General features: G+C 35.7%; 1 protein-coding gene across 2 annotated transcripts in view; it reads right to left on the reverse strand.

Annotated features, from left to right (window-relative positions):
• Window positions 1-574: 574 nt before the first annotated feature.
• herpud2 (HERPUD family member 2) overlaps window positions 575-21,103 on the reverse strand; it is a 55,628-nt gene continuing 35,099 nt past the window's right edge. For both annotated transcript variants that reach the window (XM_061956730.2, XM_061956722.2), the window contains exons 7-9: window positions 8,449-8,778; window positions 8,265-8,376; window positions 575-1,052 (exon numbers count right to left, since the gene is read on the reverse strand). In XM_061956730.2, coding sequence (XP_061812714.1) covers window positions 873-1,052; window positions 8,265-8,376; window positions 8,449-8,778 — 622 coding nt within the window. In that variant the 3' untranslated portion in view covers window positions 575-872. The remainder of the gene's footprint in view (window positions 1,053-8,264; window positions 8,377-8,448; window positions 8,779-21,103) is intronic.

Below are 21,103 nucleotides of genomic sequence, written 5' to 3' on the forward strand. Positions count from 1 at the left end.
CCTGTATGGCTGTTGCATGTGTGTGAAAAGCCGTAGATATTATGTGACTGGGCTGCCACGCAAAGGCAGTGCCTTTAAGGTTTATTGGCGCTCTGTACTTCTCCCTACGTCCGTGTACACAGCGGCGTTTTAAAATGTCATAAATTTTACTTTTTGAAACCGATACCGATAATTTCTGATATTACATTTTAAAGCATTTATCGGCTGATAATATCGGCAGTCCGATATTATCGGACATCCCTATTTTAAGTCCTTATTTTTTAGCAATAACAACTTTAAAGAAAAAAAACAGCCTACATGACAGCTTTGTGTTAAGTTAAAATAGCAACCTTTTCTTGTTATATTTCACCTGTTTGCACTTTTAAAAAAATGCTATTTTTAGAATGTACCCCCGCGCTGCAAATTTTTTTTTGTGTATCAATTTTATTTTATTTGAGCGTACGCACATTTTTAGTAGGAAATCTACACAACTGAGGCCCCTGCCATTTATAAATGCACATTTCTTATGTGACTTGAGGGCCACCCTGTGGTTTCTTAACATGACCATGCTGCCACCTGCAGGACACAAGATGACTTACAGGAAGAAAGAGTTTTATTCCAAAAAATGTACATTTGAGAATGATTTACTTACATGAGAATATAGATTAGCATTAAATAGCAAACTTGATGCACAGTTTGTCATCACTGACATCGCTTTCTATTCTTTCTTCATCCTGCTTTAAAGTTTGACATGGAAGACAATCCCTCACCATTTGAGCGTTCTAATGTTTACTTTTGACTGCTGTGATTAAAACATACGTTGGTTTAGCATTAGGTGGTTGAGGCGTCGTGTGAAGGACTAACCAGGGGCGAGGAGGAGGGAGGGGGCATGTCTAGTTGGCCGCTTGTGCTCGTCCTTCGGGGATGAGCGAGGTAATGAAGCCGCTGATGAAGGAGCATGCGGTGGCGAGCAAGCTGGGCTCTGGGAGGACGAGGGCAGCCTGGGTCGGGTCCTCCTGTACTCCTTCCTCCGAGCTGTCGTCATCTTCCGCGCCGTCGTCCATCAGACGCTCCTAGAGGACACACACATGACAACACGTTCCAGGGGTCTCATGTATTAAGCTTGCTGATGCACAAAAACCTTTAAATATCCCATTCTAATCTTTGATTGCTTGACAAGAGAAGCAAATATCAAATATTTCTGAATGGTTTAAAATGAATAAACTAAATCATTTAATGATTTCTTAGTACGAAAACCAAAATTCATAATAAATAAGTGGTGAAATTATTTACTGATGGCGTCAAAATTAGTTTGGTGTCTCAAACCAATTTTTGAAAGTAATTGTTGATGAAAAATGAACTTGGAAACAACATACCGAACTTGTCTGTAGCGAGTTATACCCTTTAAAATCGTTTTTAATAATATTTATTTTATATTGGTTTTATATGTATTTATTTTTTGTTTTTATTCAGTCATTGGTGGAGCTAAGGATACTATTTTAATATTGTTTTTGATATTGTTGTGCAGCACTTTGGAAACATTTTGTTGTTTAAATGTGCTATATACAGTAAATAAAGTGGATTGGATTGAATTGAGATAAAGTTTGTTGTTTTATTGATCGTTCTTGTATGTTTACATTATACTATTGTTAAATTGATCCACAATACATGTTTTGCAATGGTATTGAACCTTATTTAAAAAAAAAACTATAATCTTATTTATCTTATAGGCAATCATACATTACTTAACTATTTATCAAAACTTTCATTATTGTTTATGTATATATTTAATAATTATTTCCTTATTGTATATTCATTTATTTGTTCACTGTAAGTTTGTTAATTTATTGGTCGTTCTTGTATGTTTACATTATACTATAGTTAAATTGATCCACATTACATGTTTTGCAATGGTATTGAACCTTATTTAAAAAAATATATATAATCTTATTTATCTTATAGGCAATCATAAATTACTTAACTATTTATCAAAACTTTCACTATTGTTTATGTATATATTTAATAATTATTTCCTTATTGTATATTCATTTATTTGTTCACTGTAGGTTTGTTAATTTATTGGTCGTTCTTGTATGTTTACATTATACTATAGTTAAATTGATCCACATTACATGTTTTGCAATGGTATTGAACCTTATTTAAAAAAAAAACTATAATCTTATTTATCTTATAGGCAATCATAAATTACTTAACTATTTATCAAAACTTTCATTATTGTTTATGTATGTATTTAATAATTATTTCCTTATTGTATACTCATTTATTTGTTCACTGTAAGTTGGTTAATTTAGTGGTCATTCTTGTATGTTTACATTATACTATAGTTTAATTTATCCACATTACATGTTTTGCAATGGTATTGAACCTTATTTAAAAACATTTATAATATTATTCATCTCATAGGCGAACCATAAATTACTTAACAATTTATCAAAACTTTCATTATTTTTTATTTATATATTTAATAATTATTTCCTTATTGTTTATTCATTTATTTGTTCACTGTTGAGATACAGTAGGGAATGGATTGGGGTTGCTCTATTTATAAAAAAATAAAACAGTCTGAATTTGTCTTTATTTTTAAGTTATCATGCCATGATTTTACAAATGTGCCCCCATTTGGAATACATTTTCCTTCATGTGGCCCCTGAGCTAGAATGAGTTTGACACCCCACCCCAACCCGTATATTAATTTATGTATGCAGTCATTTTGCCATCTATTGTTGTCATAGCAAACAGCAAAACTAAATCAGGCAGGCAGCAGCTCCCGATTGCGGTACATAGGCACCGGAGACCGGGGAGGAATGTCCTGACTTTGTGTCACAGACGGATGTTACCACAAGAAGCTCTCCTGAGTTGTAATAATAAATTGAGTAAATCAAACAAAAGTCGAAGTCTGTCGTCTACTTTTTCATAGCGCTAGCATGTTTGAATGCAAAAGATCCAAATATTACATAATTTTCACATGAAACTCTAATCTGGCTGTTAGCAGGCTAATGCATGAACACATTTTGTTGTAAATTACACAAATTATATTTATTTTTGGGGTAATCAGAGTCACCCACTGTAATGAGTTTTACGTACAGTACAGGCCAAAAGTTTGGACACACCTTCTCATTTCAATGCGTTTTCTGTATTTTCATGACTAAACCTATAATTGTAGATTGTCACTGAAGGTATCGAAACTATGACACCTGTGAAATGAAAACTATTTCAGGTGACTACCTATTAAAGCTCATCGAGGGAATGCCAAGAGTGTGCAAAGCAGTAATCAGAGCAAAGGGTGGCTATTTTGAAAAAACTGGAATATAAAAACAGGTTAAGCCATGGGTGTCAAACTCTGGCCCGCGGGCCAAATTTGGCCCGCCGTGTAATTTCACTTGGCCCTTGAGGCGATATCAAATTAACACTAAAGCTGGCCCGCCGATTATATATTGCGGCGGTGCCGCGGTAACACCGCATTCACCGCTAATTCTAACACTTGCCAACCCTCCCGGGAGTCTTCCTAACTTCAGCGTTGACGATGCGTTGACAGCGTTCAACGTGACGACAGCTCGTGGAGGACGATAAACGCAGTGCTTTTAAGGCACGCCCCCAAGACTGTGGTCCGGGTGGACTACGAGATATAATGACTGATGAACACCTTCGTTCGACAATGAAGGTTGCCTCAGCTCAAAGCCTGAGCCCCGACATTAATGAACTAGCATCCAAGAAAAGATGGCAGGTATCTGGCTTGGGCACATCAGATTAGATCAGAGTGTTGCAAACTGAGCAGTTTAAAGTCCTGAATGGTTGTATTATTCATTGTTATTTTATTTTCAAATTTATTAGCCTGTGGAAAAAGTTAATGTTGATATTTACCTCAGAAGGCTGCAAATAGAAAAGAGGCATTCAATTTTTATTTAAACTGTATTTAATATGCCATTGATATATTTTTATTATTATTATTTGAAACTCGATTTTGCATGTCACTATAAAGTTATATAAGCCTTGCTTGTTCAATATTCAATGCAAAACTTGTTTGGGTCCCTATTAAAAGGTTAATTTGTTCAACCTTGGCCCGTATTTGAGGCGGTATTTGAGTTTGACACCCCTGGGTTAAGCTATTTCACCTTTTTTTTGTTACGTACATAACTCCACATAAGTTAAAAAGTTAAAGTACCAATGATTGACACACACACACTAGGTGTGGTGAAATTATTCTCTGCATTTGACCTATCACCCTTGATCACCCACTGGGAGGTGAGGGGAGCAGTGGGCAGCAGCGGTGGACGCGCCCGGGAATAATTTTTTTGGTAATTTAACCCCCAATTCCAACCTTTGATGGTAAGTGCCAAGCAGGGAGGTAATGGGTCCCATTTCTATAGTCTTTGGTATGACTCGGCCGGGGTTTGAACTCACAACCTACCGATCTCAGGGCGGACACTCTAACCCAGTGGTTCTTAACCTGGGTTCGATCGAATCCTAGGGGTTCGGTGAGTCGGGCTCAGGGGTTCGGCGGAGGTCAAGACACACCCGACTCATCGTGTAAATAAAAACTTCTCCCTATCAGCGTATTACGTATACGACAACAGCAGAAGTCAGACTGATTTGCAGGTGTGTAATTTGTTGTGAGTTTATGTACTGTGTTGGTTTTGTTCTTCGAACAAGGTGATGTTCATGCACGGTTCATTTTGTGCACCAGTAAAAAAACATGGTAACACTTTAGTATGGGGAACATATTCACCATTAATTAGTTGCTTATTAACATGCAAATTAGTAACATATTGGCTCTTAACTAGTCATTAAGCACTTATTAATGCCTTATTCGGCATGGCCTTATTATAACCCTAACCTGAACCCTAATCAAATAACTCAAAATTAAGTCTTTGTTACTTAGAATATGTTCCCCTAGTGCAGTGGTTCTTAACCTTGTAGGAGATACCAAACCCCACCAGTTTCATATGCTTATTCACCGAACCCTTCTTTAGTAAAAAAATAAAATATATTTTTTCTTAATTTAATCTTAATTTATAGATATTAATCATGAATTGATGTTATTATATTAAAGAGTTACTAATAAAAATATATTTTACAAACAGAAAGTTACAGGAATGTACACATGATCCCATGTTTACATCTCATTGTGCAACATGTGAATGTTTAAGTGGGAACTAAATGCAATATCTGAAAGGGGTACAAATTATCTCCAAAGCAGGACCCCCACCCAGACATACAATACTAGTACACAGCTCCTGAAAAAACGATATGTTTTGTTATTGTCATTGTAAGTGGGCCAAAACACTTACATTAGAAAATAATCTTATGGAAATGACTGCTGTCATTTGATTATAATAATAAAACATTTAACTTGTTAATTAGTCAGGTTTGGGACAGGGGTGTTGCTGGTGTGGCCAGCAGCACACCAGCAACACGTGTGCACGTCTGATGTTGCTCACATGTGCTCCACTGAATGCTCAAGGAGTTTTTGCGTTTGCTCACGCGTATGGAAAATTAGAGGGAACATTGTTTGGTGGTATCCATAATACGCCGATAGGGAAAAGTTGTTATTTACACGATGAATCGGGTGTGTCTTGACCTCCGCGGTGGAGGCTCCGCCGAACCCCTGAGGCCGACTCACCGAACCCCTAGGGTTCGATCGAACCCAGGTTAAGAACCACTGCCCTAGTGTCTAAAAAACTAAGTTAAGTCTTTGTTACTTATAATATGTTCCTCATTCTAAAGTGTTACCAAACACATATAACTTTTTCTTGAATTTGAAAAAAAAGGAGGGTTCGGTGAATGCGCATATGAAACTGGTGGGGTTCGGTACCTCCAACTAGGTTAAGAACCACTGATCTAACCACTAAGCCACATGTGTTCATTCATAGTTTTGATGCCTTCAGTGACAATCTACAATGTAACTAGTCATGAAAATAAAGAAAATGCATTGAATGAGAAGGTGTGTCCAAACTTTTGGCTTGAACTGTATCATACCTACTCAGTGGCCGCGTGGTTAGAGTGTCCGCCCTGAGATCGGTAGGTTGTGAGTTCAAATACCGAGTCATACTAAAGACTATAAAGATGGGAGCCATTACCTCCCTGCTTGGCACTCAGCATCAAGGGTTGGAATTGGGGGTTAAATCACCAAAGATGATTCCCGGGCGCGGCCACCGCTGCTGCTCACTGCTCCCCTCACCTTCCAGGGGGTGATCAATGAGATGGGTCAAATGCAGAGGACAAATTTCACCACACCTAGTGTGTGTGTGTGACAATCATTGGTACTTTAACTTTAATTTAATTGTAGCGACCATGTTTGTAAACGGGGTGCAGCACTAAATTCCCAGAGTGAGTTTTGGCCAGGCATATCTTTCCTCTTCTTCCTGACACGACATCTTCTTTTTTTTGTTTCCACCTGTTTGGTTCTGAGAGACGACGGTGACAGGCGGACAATCGCGCTGACGCTCGAAAGACGAGACAGGAGCCCCAGCCTACTGACTTGTGATTGGGCAGAACGTGCCGACCTCCAGCACAGGGCTACTTTCGATATGATTTGCGTGCTTATAAAAGGGGCGTGGCCTGGGTGGAGTCTGGACTTTCGGTCACTTTCAAGATGATTGCGATGTAAAAAAGAAAAGTGCTTGGACAATTTAATACCCGCTGTTTTACGGATTTGAACGTAAATCCATTCTTTAGGTCAGGGGTGCTCATTACGTTGATCGCGAGCTACCGGTCGATCTCGGAGGGTGTGTCAGTCGATCACCAGCCAGGCATTAAAAAACTAGTCCTAAAAATGAGCGATCATAAATCTTCACTATGACGTCACTTTCGTCACTTGATTGACATTCACGGCACCCGAGGGTCTTCTGAGATGACGCTGGCTGCTGCCAGCTCATTAAAATTACTGACAGGAAGGCGAGAAACACTTTATTTCAACAGACTCTGGCGCCGTACCTGTCGTCAAAACTCCAAAGACCGACTGCACAGTTGCACAGTTGTGCTCACAAAATAAGAGTCTCAGAAAGCTGGCGTGCACAAGCTAGCAAGCTACGGAGTTTGCCGACAATGTATTTCTTGTAAAGTGCATACAAAGGAGTACGGAAGCAGGACAAATAAGATGCCAAAAACCAACCACTTTCATGTGGTATTGGACAGAAAGGAGGACTTTTTTTCTCTTCCATTCGAAAATGCGGACATTAGCAGCACAATGTCCTATCCTATCCTATCAATGCAAGTCATCAGAATCAGGTAATAAACCAACTTATATTCTTGTCTTCATGTTAAACATGCTTGTATTATCTTTAAACACCTTTAACTTATTAACAATATTAACTATATGTGTTAAACATGCTTGCATTATCATTAAACACCTTTAACTTATTAACAATATTAACTATGTGTTAAACATGCTTGTATTATCTTTAAACACCTTTAACTTGTTAACAATATTAACTATATGTGTTAAACATGCTTGCATTATCATCAAACACCTTTAACTTGTTAACAATATTAACTATGTGTTAAACATGCTTATATTATCTTTAAACACCTTTAAGTTGTTAACAATATAACTATATGTATTAAACATGCTTGTATTATCATTAAACACCTTTCATTTTTTAACAATATTAACTATATGTGTTAAACATGCTTGCATTATCTTTAAACACCTTTTACTTGTTAACAATATTAACTATGTGTTAAACATGCTTATATTATCTTTAAACACCTTTAAGTTGTTAACAATATTAACTATATGTATTAAACATGCTTGTATTATCATTAAACACCTTTCATTTTTTAACAATATTAACTATGTGTTAAACATGCTTGCATTATCTTTAAACACCTTTTACTTGTTAACAATATTAACTATATGTATTAAACATACTTGTATTATCATTAAACACCTTTAATTTTTTAACAATATTAACTATGTGTTAAACATGCTTGTATTATCATTAAACACCTTTAACTTCTTAACAATATTAACTATGTGTTAAACATATTTGTATTATCATTAAACACCTTTAATTTTTTAACAATATTAACTATATGTGTTAAACATGCTTGCATTATCATTAAACACCTTTAACTTGTTAACAAAAACATATATTTCATAAATAAGTAAATGTAAATTATATATATGAATGAGGTAGATCCCCACGACTTGATCAATTGAAAAGTAGCTCGCCTGCAGAAAAAGTGTGAGCACCCCTGCTTTAGGACGAAATCCACGCAACTCATATTACATGAGGCCCCAGTTCTACTTGTCATAACTTTACCATTTCCTGTATGTCCTGATGCCTTTGTGCTTCCTGCTGAGGAACCGGAGCCTGTTCCGCACCTTGAAGGTTCTGCTCCTGCGGCCTGAAGGGAAACCAACCAGCCTGGTGCCTGAAAAAAAATAAAAAACAAACACTGAAGTGGTCGTTCTGACAAACCGGGCTGAGGAGACAGAAGACTCACAAGTAGACCAGCAGCATGGCGCCCACCGCCAGGACAAAGCGGCTGAAGGAGGAGTAGAAGTAGACGATGCTGAGCAGGACACTGGCCCGGGACAGCGTGTACATCCAGTCCAGCCAGTCCCGGTTCAGCTCGTCGTCGTTTAGCACAGCCCCGCCCTGCGCGTTCATCTGGATGTTGGCGTTGGCCTGCGGCGGGTTCTCCGGCAGGGGGTTGGCGGCGACCGGGGCGGGCCCCAGTGGCGGCTGCACGGCCTCGTTGGGTAGCGGGGGAGGCGGCTGCACGGAGGGGGGCTGGGCGGCGGGGGGCTGGGTGGCCGCCACCGCTGCTTGACTGCGAAGGTTGAAGACCAAGGAGACAGATTTAGTTTGACTGACATAAATTGAACGTCTAAATCAGCGTACACTAAAAAAAATTACATCATTTTGATACTTTTCATTTTTCAAAACTAATACAATATATACCCAGCAGGTAAAAGACATTGATACAACATTGATTATACATGCATGTCCTTTCAACTGACTTGGAAACTAAGTTGCAAAATAGTTGTATTTGGAAATTCAGACAACGTTTAACGTTGGATCCATGTTGTTGGTTGGGAAATGACCAAATTTCAATGGTCAAATCAACGTCAGAACCCAACATTTATTAAATGTTGTGTATTTATTAGGGGTGTAACGGTACACAAAAATTCCGTTTAGAGGTCACGGTTCGGTTCATTTTCGGTACAGTAAAAAAACAACAAAATATAAATTTTTGGGTTATTTATTTACCAAATTTGCAAAATCTTCCACCAAAAATATTTTTCTTAGTGGAATTTTTGATGTGAAGTAATGGGAACCTTGGATAAGTCAATAATTCATAATAACATTGATTTTGATTCAATATTATGTTGAGCAATGACAGTTTGAAAGAAAAAAAAACAGTCAACATTGCAACTTTTTCTAAATTACATTTAACCTTTAAGCTTTTTGGTTTCACTTTTGTTATGTTTTTGTTTATTTTAATAGTATTTTTAGAATGTGCTGTGGGCCTTTAAAACATTAGCTGTGGGCCTCAAATGGCCTCCGGGGCACACTTTTGACACCCCTGCTATAGATAATAAAAAATTGCATCTGATAAATCTATGGATAAAAAGCAGAGCCTGGCGACGCATGCGCGTTTAGCATAACTCTCTCTCTCTCTGTCTCTGCCCCTCCCTCACCAATGCTGCAAACAATGTTTTGTTTTTAACCCCTTCTTAACCTGAACGTACATTGAAAATACACGCAACCCTGACTCAAAATGCCGGACATTTGAGGCATTTAAGAAACTCCGCCAGGACAGCCCCGCAAAAGAGGACATGTCGGTGAAAAGAGGACATATGGTCAGTCTATCGTAGCCTGTTAGCTGCTAGCATGCCGTGTGTTGTGCCTCGGTGTGCATTGTTTACACAACGTGCGTTACGCTACTTAATATGTCCGTGTGGATACTCGTTCGGTACGCTTCCGATCGAACCGAAACCCCCGTACCGAAATGGTTCAATACAAATACACGCACCGTTACACCCCTAGTATTTATGATGTAGAATATTGGTTGGGAAATGACCACATTTGAATGGTCGAATCAACGTCAGAACCCAACATTTATTATATGTTGTGTATTTATGTTGTAGAATATTGGTTGGGAAATGACCAAATTTCAATAGTCAAATCAACGTCAGAACCCAACATTTATTAAATGTTGTGTATTTATGTTGTAGAATATTAGTTGGAAAATGACCAAATTTCAATGGTCAAATCAACGTCAGAACCCAACATTGATTGAACGTTGTCAAAAAGCATGTTGTGTCAACATTGTATTTGTGTTGTAGAATATTGGTTGGGAAAGGACCAAATTGAATGGTCGAATCAACGTCAGAACCCAACATTTATTAAATGTTGTGTATTTATGTTGTAGAATATTGGTTGGGTAGTGACCAAATTTCAATGGTCAAATCAACGTTGGAACCCAACATCGATTGAACGTTGTCAAAAAGCATGTTGTTTCAACGTTGTATTTGTGTTGTAGAATATTGGTTGGGAAAGGACCAAACTTGATTGGTCAAATCAACGTCAGAACCCAACATTTATTAAATGTTGTGTATTTATGTTGTAGAATACTGGTTGGGAAATGACCAAATTTCAATGGTCGAATCAACATCAGAACCCAACATATTAAATGTCCTGTATTTATGTTGAAGAATATTGGTTGGGAAATGACCAAATTTCAATGGTCAAATCAACATCAGAACCCAACATTGATTAAATGTTGTGTATTTGTGTTGTAGAATATTGGTTGGGAAAGGACCAAATTTGAATGGTCGAATCAACGTCAGAACCCAACATTTAATAAATGTTGTGTATTTATGTTGTAGAATATTGGTTGGGAAATGACCAAATTTGAATGGTCGAATCAACGTCAGAACCCAACATTTATTAAATGTTGTGTATTTATGTTGTAGAATATTGGTTGGGAAGTGACCAAATTTCAATGGTCAAATCAACGTCGGAACCCAACATTGATTGAACGTTGTCAAAAAGCATGTTGTGTCAACATTGTATTTGTGTTGTAGAATATTGGTTGGGAAAGGACCAAATTTGAATGGTCGAATCAACGTCAGAACCCAACATTTATTAAATGTTGTGTATTTATGTTGTAGAATATTGGTTGGGAAGTGACCAAATTTCAATGGTCGAATCAACGTCAGAACCCAACATTGATTAAATGTCGTGTATTTGTGTTGTAGAATATTGGTTGGGAAAGGACCAAATTTTAATGGTCAAATCAACGTCAGAACCCAACATTTATTAAATGTTGTGTATTTATGTTGTAGAATCTTGGTTGGGAAGTGACCAAATTTGAATGGTCAAATCAACGTCAGAACCCAACATTGATTAAATGTTGTGTATTTGTGTTGTAGAATATTGGTTGGGAAAGGACCAAATTTGAATGGTCGAATCAACGTCAGAACCCAACATTTATTAAATGTTGTGTATTTATGTTGTAGAATATTGGTTGGGAAATGACCAAATTTCAATGGTCAAATCAACATCAGAACCCAACATTTATCAAATGTTGTGTAGTTATGTTGTAGAATATTAGTTGGGAAATGACCAAATTTCAATGGTCAAATCAACGTCAGAACCCAACATTGATTGAACGTTGTCAAAAAGCATGTTGTGTCAACATTGTATTTGTGTTGTAGAATATTGGTTGGGAAAGGACCAAATTTGAACGGTCAAATCAACGTCAGAACCCAACATTTATTAAATGTTGTGTATTTTTATGTTGTAGAATATTGGTTGGGAAATGACCAAATTTCAATGGTCGAATCAACGTCAGAACCCAAAATATTAAATGTTGTGTATTTATGTTGAAGAATATTGGTTGGGAAATGACCAAATTTCAATGGTCAAATCAACGTCAGAACCCAACATTGATTAAATGTCGTGTATTTGTGTTGTAGAATATTGGTTGGGAAAGGACCAAATTTGAATGGTCGAATCAACGTCAGAACCCAACATTTATTAAATGTTGTGTATTTATGTTGTAGAATATTGGTTGGGAAATGATTGAATTTCAAAGGTCAAATCAACGTCAGAACCCAACATTTATTAAATGTTATGTATTTATGTTGTAGAATATTGGTTGGGAAGTGACCAAATTTCAATGGTCAAATCAACGTCGGAACCCAACATTGATTGAACGTTGTCAAAAAGCATGTTGTTTCAACGTTGTATTTGTGTTGTAGAATATTGATTGGGAAATGACCAAATTTGAATGGTCGAATCAACGTCAGAACCCAACATTGATTAAATGTTGTGTATTTATGTTGTAGAATATTGGTTGGGAAAGGACCAAATTTGAATGGTCAAATCAACGTCAGAACCCAACATTTATTAAATGTTGTGTATTTATGTTGTAGAATCTTGGTTGGGAAGTGACCAAATTTCAATGGTCAAATCAACGTCAGAACCCAACATTGATTGAACGTTGTCAAAAAGCATGTTGTGTCAACATTGTATTTGTGTTGTAGAATATTGGTTGGGAAAGGACCAAATTTGAATGGTCGAATCAACGTCAGAACCCAACATTTATTGAATGTTGTGTATTTATGTTGTAGAATATTGGTTGGGAAGTGACCAAATTTCAATGGTCGAATCAACGTCAGAACCCAACATTGATTAAATGTCGTGTATTTGTGTTGTAGAATATTGGTTGGGAAAGGACCAAATTTTAATGGTCAAATCAACGTCAGAACCCAACATTAATTAAATGTTGTGTATTTATGTTGTAGAATCTTGGTTGGGAAGTGACCAAATTTGAATGGTCAAATCAACGTCAGAACCCAACATTGATTAAATGTTGTGTATTTGTGTTGTAGAATATTGGTTGGGAAAGGACCAAATTTGAATGGTCGAATCAACGTCAGAACCCAACATTTATTAAATGTTGTGTATTTATGTTGTAGAATATTGGTTGGGAAATGACCAAATTTCAATGGTCAAATCAACATCAGAACCCAACATTTATCAAATGTTGTGTAGTTATGTTGTAGAATATTAGTTGGGAAATGACCAAATTTCAATGGTCAAATCAACGTCAGAACCCAACATTGATTGAATGTTGTCAAAAAGCATGTTGTGTCAACATTGTATTTGTGTTGTAGAATATTGGTTGGGAAAGGACCAAATTTGAACGGTCAAATCAACGTCAGAACCCAACATTTATTAAATGTTGTGTATTTTTATGTTGTAGAATATTGGTTGAGAAATGACCAAATTTCAATGGTCGAATCAACGTCAGAACCCAAAATATTAAATGTTGTGTATTTATGTTGAAGAATATTGGTTGGGAAATTACCAAATTTCAATGGTCAAATCAACGTCAGAACCCAACATTGATTAAATGTCGTGTATTTGTGTTGTAGAATATTGGTTGGGAAAGGACCAAATTTGAATGGTCGAATCAACGTCAGAACCCAACATTTATTAAATGTTGTGTATTTATGTTGTAGAATATTGGTTGGGAAATGATTGAATTTCAATGGTCAAATCAACGTCAGAACCCAACATTTATTAAATGTTATGTATTTATGTTGTAGAATATTGGTTGGGAAGTGACCAAATTTCAATGGTCAAATCAACGTCGGAACCCAACATTGATTGAACGTTGTCAAAAAGCATGTTATTTCAACGTTGTATTTGTGTTGTAGAATATTGATTGGGAAATGACCACATTTGAATGGTCGAATCAACGTCAGAACCCAACATTGATTAAATGTTGTGTATTTATGTTGTAGAATATTGGTTGGGAAAGGACCAAATTTGAATGGTCAAATCAACGTCAGAACCCAACATTTATTAAATGTTGTGTATTTATGTTGTAGAATCTTGGTTGGGAAGTGACCAAATTTCAATGGTCAAATCAACGTCAGAACCCAACATTGATTGAACGTTGTCAAAAAGCATGTTGTGTCAACATTGTATTTGTGTTGTAGAATATTGGTTGGGAAAGGACCAAATTTGAATGGTGGAATCAACGTCAGAACCCAACATTTATTAAATGTTGTGTATTTATGTTGTAGAATATTGGTTGGGAAGTGACCAAATTTCAATGGTCGAATCAACGTCAGAACCCAACATTGATTAAATGTCGTGTATTTGTGTTGTAGAATATTGGTTGGGAAAGGACCAAATTTTAATGGTCAAATCAACGTCAGAACCCAACATTTATTAAATGTTGTGTATTTATGTTGTAGAATCTTGGTTGGGAAGTGACCAAATTTGAATGGTCAAATCAACGTCAGAACCCAACATTGATTAAATGTTGTGTATTTCTGTTGTAGAATATTGGTTGGGAAAGGACCAAATTTGAATGGTCGAATCAACATCAGAACCCAACATTTATTAAATGTTGTGTATTTATGTTGTAGAATATTGGTTGGGAAATGACCAAATTTCAATGGTCAAATCAACATCAGAACCCAACATTTATTTTGATAAATGTTGTGTATTTATGTTGTAGAATATTGGTTGGGAAGTGACCAAATTTCAATGGTCAAATCAACGTCGGAACCCAACATTGATTGAACGTTGTCAAAAAGCATGTTGTTTCAACGTTGTATTTGTGTTGTAGAATATTGATTGGGAAATGACCACATTTGAATGGTCGAATCAACGTCAGAACCCAACATTGATTAAATGTTGTGTATTTATGTTGTAGAATATTGGTTGGGAAAGGACCAAATTTGAATGGTCAAATCAACGTCAGAACCCAACATTTATTAAATGTTGGGTATTTATGTTGTAGAATCTTGGTTGGGAAGTGACCAAATTTCAATGGTCAAATCAACGTCAGAACCCAACATTGATTGAACGTTGTCAAAAAGCATGTTGTGTCAACATTGTATTTGTGTTGTAGAATATTGGTTGGGAAAGGACCAAATTTGAATGGTCGAATCAACGTCAGAACCCAACATTTATTAAATGTTGTGTATTTATGTTGTAGAATATTGGTTTGGTAGTGACCAAATTTCAATGGTCAAATCAACGTTGGAACCCAACATTGATTGAACGTTGTCAAAAAGCATGTTGTTTCAACGTTGTATTTGTGTTGTAGAATATTGGTTGGGAAAGGACCAAACTTGATTGGTCAAATCAACGTCAGAACCCAACATTTATTAAATGTTGTGTATTTATGTTGTAGAATACTGGTTGGGAAATGACCAAATTTCAATGGTCAAATCAACATCAGAACCCAACATTGATTAAATGTTGTGTATTTGTGTTGTAGAATATTGGTTGGGAAAGGACCAAATTTGAATGGTCGAATCAACGTCAGAACCCAACATTTATTAAATGTTGTGTATTTATGTTGTAGAATATTGGTTGGGAAATGACCAAATTTGAATGGTCGAGTCAACGTCAGAACCCAACATTTATTAAATGTTGTGTATTTATGTTGTAGAATATTGGTTGGGAAGTGACCAAATTTCAATGGTCAAATCAACGTCAGAACCCAACATTGATTGAACGTTGTCAAAAAGCATGTTGTTTCAACGTTGTATTTGTGTTGTAGAATATTGATTGGGAAATGACCAAATTTGAATGGTCGAATCAACGTCAGAACCCAACATTGATTAAATGTGTATTTATGTTGTAGAATATTGGTTGGGAAAGGACCAAATTTGAATGGTCAAATCAACGTCAGAACCCAACATTTATTAAATGTTGTGTATTTATGTTGTAGAATCTTGGTTGGGAAGTGACCAAATTTCAATGGTCAAATCAACGTCAGAACCCAACATTGATTGAACGTTGTCAAAAAGCATGTTGTGTCAACATTGTATTTGTGTTGTAGAATATTGGTTGGGAAAGGACCAAATTTGAATGGTGGAATCAACGTCAGAACCCAACATTTATTAAATGTTGTGTATTTATGTTGTAGAATATTGGTTGGGAAGTGACCAAATTTCAATGGTCGAATCAACGTCAGAACCCAACATTGATTAAATGTCGTGTATTTGTGTTGTAGAATATTGGTTGGGAAAGGACCAAATTTTAATGGTCAAATCAACGTCAGAACCCAACATTTATTAAATGTTGTGTATTTATGTTGTAGAATATTGGTTGGGAAGTGACCAAATTTGAATGGTCAAATCAACGTCAGAACCCAATATTTATTAAATGTTGTGTATTTATATTGTAGAATATTGGTTGGGAAATGACCAAATTTCAATGGTCAAATCAACATCAGAACCCAACATTTATCAAATGTTGTGTAGTTATGTTGTAGAATATTAGTTGGGAAATGACCAAATGTCAATGGTCAAATCAACGTCAGAACCCAACATTGATTGAACGTTGTCAAAAAGCATGTTGTGTCAACATTGTATTTGTGTTGTAGAATATTGGTTGGGAAAGGACCAAATTTGAACGGTCAAATTAACGTCAGAACCCAACATTTATTAAATGTTGTGTATTTTTATGTTGTAGAATATTGGTTGGGAAATGACCAAATTTCAATGGTCGAATCAACGTCAGAACCCAAAATATTAAATGTGTATTTATGTTGAAGAATATTGGTTGGGAAATTACCAAATTTCAATCGTCAAATCAACGTCAGAACCCAACATTGATTAAATGTCGTGTATTTGTGTTGTAGAATATTGGTTGGGAAAGGACCAAATTTGAATGGTCGAATCAACGTCAGAACCCAACATTTATTAAATGTTGTGTATTTATGTTGTAGAATATTGGTTGGGAAATGATTGAATTTCAATGGTCAAATCAACGTCAGAACCCAACATTTATTAAATGTTATGTATTTATGTTGTAGAATATTAGTTGGGAAATGACCAACTTTCAATGGTCAAATCAACGTCAGAACCCAACATTGATTGAACGTTGTCAAAAAGCATGTTGTGTCAACATTGTATTTGTGTTGTAGAATATTGGTTGGGAAAGGACCAAACTTGAATGGTCAAATCAACGTCAGAACCCAACATTTATTAAATGTTGTGTATTTTTATGTTGTAGAATATTGGTTGGGAAATGACCAAATTTCAATGGTGGAATCAACGTCAGAACCCAAAATATTAAATGTTGTGTATTTATGTTGAAGAATATTGGTTGGGAAGTGACCAAATTTCAATGGTCAAATCAACGTCGGAACCCAACATTGATTGAACGTTGTCAAAAAGCATGTTATTTCAACGTTGTATTTGTGTTGTAGAATATTGATTGGGAAATGACCAAATTTGAATGGTCGAATCAACGTCAGAACCCAACATTGATTAAATGTTGTGTATTTATGTTGTAGAATATTGGTTGGGAAAGGACCAAATTTGAATGGTCAAATCAACGTCAGAACCCAACATTTATTAAATGTTGTGTATTTATGTTGTAGAATCTTGGTTGGGAAGTGACCAAATTTCAATGGTCAAATCAACGTCAGAACCCAACATTGATTGAACGTTGTCAAAAAGCATGTTGTGTCAACATTGTATTTGTGTTGTAGAATATTGGTTGGGAAAGGACCAAATTTGAATGGTGGAATCAACGTCAGAACCCAACATTTATTAAATGTTGTGTATTTATGTTGTAGAATATTGGTTGGGAAGTGACCAAATTTCAATGGTCGAATCAACGTCAGAACCCAACATTGATTAAATGTCGTGTATTTGTGTTGTAGAATATTGGTTGGGAAAGGACCAAATTTTAATGGTCAAATCAACGTCAGAACCCAACATTTATTAAATGTTGTGTATTTATGTTGTAGAATATTGGTTGGGAAGTGACCAAATTTCAATGGTCAAATCAACGTCGGAACCCAACATTGATTGAACGTTGTCAAAAAGCATGTTATTTCAACGTTGTATTTGTGTTGTAGAATATTGATTGGGAAATGACCAAATTTGAATGGTCGAATCAACGTCAGAACCCAACATTGATTAAATGTTGTGTATTTATGTTGTAGAATATTGGTTGGGAAAGGACCAAATTTGAATGGTCAAATCAACGTCAGAACCCAACATTTATTAAATGTTGTGTATTTATGTTGTAGAATCTTGGTTGGGAAGTGACCAAATTTCAATGGTCAAATCAACGTCAGAACCCAACATTGATTAAATGTTGTGTATTTGTGTTGTAGAATATTGGTTGGGAAAGGACCAAATTTGAATGGTCGAATCAACATCAGAACCCAACATTTATTAAATGTTGTGTATTTATGTTGTAGAATATTGGTTGGGAAATGACCAAATTTCAATGGTCAAATCAACATCAGAACCCAACATTTATTTTGATAAATGTTGTGTATTTATGTTGTAGAATATTGGTTGGGAAGTGACCAAATTTCAATGGTCAAATCAACGTCGGAACCCAACATTGATTGAACGTTGTCAAAAAGCATGTTGTTTCAACGTTGTATTTGTGTTGTAGAATATTGATTGGGAAATGACCACATTTGAATGGTCGAATCAACGTCAGAACCCAACATTGATTAAATGTTGTGTATTTATGTTGTAGAATATTGGTTGGGAAAGGACCAAATTTGAATGGTCAAATCAACATCAGAACCCAACATTTATTAAATGGTGTGTATTTATGTTGTAGAATCTTGGTTGGGAAGTGACCAAATTTCAATGGTCAAATCAACGTCAGAACCCAACATTGATTGAACGTTGTCAAAAAGCATGTTGTGTCAACATTGTATTTGTGTTGTAGAATATTGGTTGGGAAAGGACCAAATTTGAATGGTGGAATCAACGTCAGAACCCAACATTTATTAAATGTTGTGTATTTATGTTGTAGAATATTGGTTGGGAAGTGACCAAATTTCAATGGTCGAATCAACGTCAGAACCCAACATTGATTAAATGTCGTGTATTTGTGTTGTAGAATATTGGTTGGGAAAGGACCAAATTTTAATGGTCAAATCAACGTCAGAACCCAACATTTATTAAATGTTGTGTATTTATGTTGTAGAATATTGGTTGGGAAGTGACCAAATTTGAATAGTCAAATCAACGTCAGAACCCAATATTTATTAAATGTTGTGTATTTATATTGTAGAATATTGGTTGGGAAATGACCAAATTTCAATGGTCAAATCAACATCAGAACCCAACATTTATCAAATGTTGTGTAGTTATGTTGTAGAATATTAGTTGGGAAATGACCAAATGTCAATGGTCAAATCAACGTCAGAACCCAACATTGATTGAACGTTGTCAAAAAGCATGTTGTGTCAACATTGTATTTGTGTTGTAGAATATTGGTTGGGAAAGGACCAAATTTGAACGGTCAAATTAACGTCAGAACCCAACATTTATTAAATGTTGTGTATTTTTATGTTGTAGAATATTGGTTGGGAAATGACCAAATTTCAATGGTCGAATCAACGTCAGAACCCAAAATATTAAATGTGTATTTATGTTGAAGAATATTGGTTGGGAAATTACCAAATTTCAATCGTCAAATCAACGTCAGAACCCAACATTGATTAAATGTCGTGTATTTGTGTTGTAGAATATTGGTTGGGAAAGGACCAAATTTGAATGGTCGAATCAACGTCAGAACCCAACATTTATTAAATGTTGTGTATTTATGTTGTAGAATATTGGTTGGGAAATGATTGAATTTCAATGGTCAAATCAACGTCAGAACCCAACATTTATTAAATGTTATGTATTTATGTTGTAGAATATTAGTTGGGAAATGACCAACTTTCAATGGTCAAATCAACGTCAGAACCCAACATTGATTGAACGTTGTCAAAAAGCATGTTGTGTCAACATTGTATTTGTGTTGTAGAATATTGGTTGGGAAAGGACCAAACTTGAATGGTCAAATCAACGTCAGAACCCAACATTTATTAAATGTTGTGTATTTTTATGTTGTAGAATATTGGTTGGGAAATGACCAAATTTCAATGGTGGAATCAACGTCAGAACCCAAAATATTAAATGTTGTGTATTTATGTTGAAGAATATTGGTTGGGAAGTGACCAAATTTCAATGGTCAAATCAACGTCGGAACCCAACATTGATTGAACGTTGTCAAAAAGCATGTTATTTCAACGTTGTATTTGTGTTGTAGAATATTGATTGGGAAATGACCAAATTTGAATGGTCGAATCAACGTCAGAACCCAACATTGATTAAATGTTGTGTATTTATGTTGTAGAATATTGGTTGGGAAAGGACCAAATTTGAATGGTCAAATCAACGTCAGAACCCAACATTTATTAAATGTTGTGTATTTATGTTGTAGAATCTTGGTTGGGAAGTGACCAAATTTCAATGGTCAAATCAACGTCAGAACCCAACATTGATTGAACGTTGTCAAAAAGCATGTTGTGTCAACATTGTATTTGTGTTGTAGAATATTGGTTGGGAAAGGACCAAATTTGAATGGTGGAATCAACGTCAGAACCCAACATTTATTAAATGTTGTGTATTTATGTTGTAGAATATTGGTTGGGAAGTGACCAAATTTCAATGGTCGAATCAACGTCAGAACCCAACATTGATTAAATGTCGTGTATTTGTGTTGTAGAATATTGGTTGGGAAAGGACCAAATTTTAATGGTCAAATCAACGTCAGAACCCAACATTTATTAAATGTTGTGTATTTATGTTGTAGAATATTGGTTGGGAAGTGACCAAATTTCAATGGTCAAATCAACGTCGGAACCCAACATTGATTGAACGTTGTCAAAAAGCATGTTATTTCAACGTTGTATTTGTGTTGTAGAATATTGATTGGGAAATGACCAAATTTGAATGGTCGAATCAACGTCAGAACCCAACATTGATTAAATGTTGTGTATTTATGTTGTAGAATATTGGTTGGGAAAGGACCAAATTTGAATGGTCAAATCAACGTCAGAACCCAACATTTATTAAATGTTGTGTATTTATGTTGTAGAATCTTGGTTGGGAAGTGACCAAATTTCAATGGTCAAATCAACGTCAGAACCCAACATTGATTAAATGTTGTGTATTTGTGTTGTAGAATATTGGTTGGGAAAGGACCAAATTTGAATGGTCGAATCAACATCAGAACCCAACATTTATTAAATGTTGTGTATTTATGTTGTAGAATATTGGTTGGGAAATGACCAAATTTCA

The sequence above is a fragment of the Nerophis lumbriciformis genome, linkage group LG04, assembly GCF_033978685.3.
Source record: "Nerophis lumbriciformis linkage group LG04, RoL_Nlum_v2.1, whole genome shotgun sequence".
NCBI classification, from domain to species: domain Eukaryota; kingdom Metazoa; phylum Chordata; class Actinopteri; order Syngnathiformes; family Syngnathidae; genus Nerophis; species Nerophis lumbriciformis.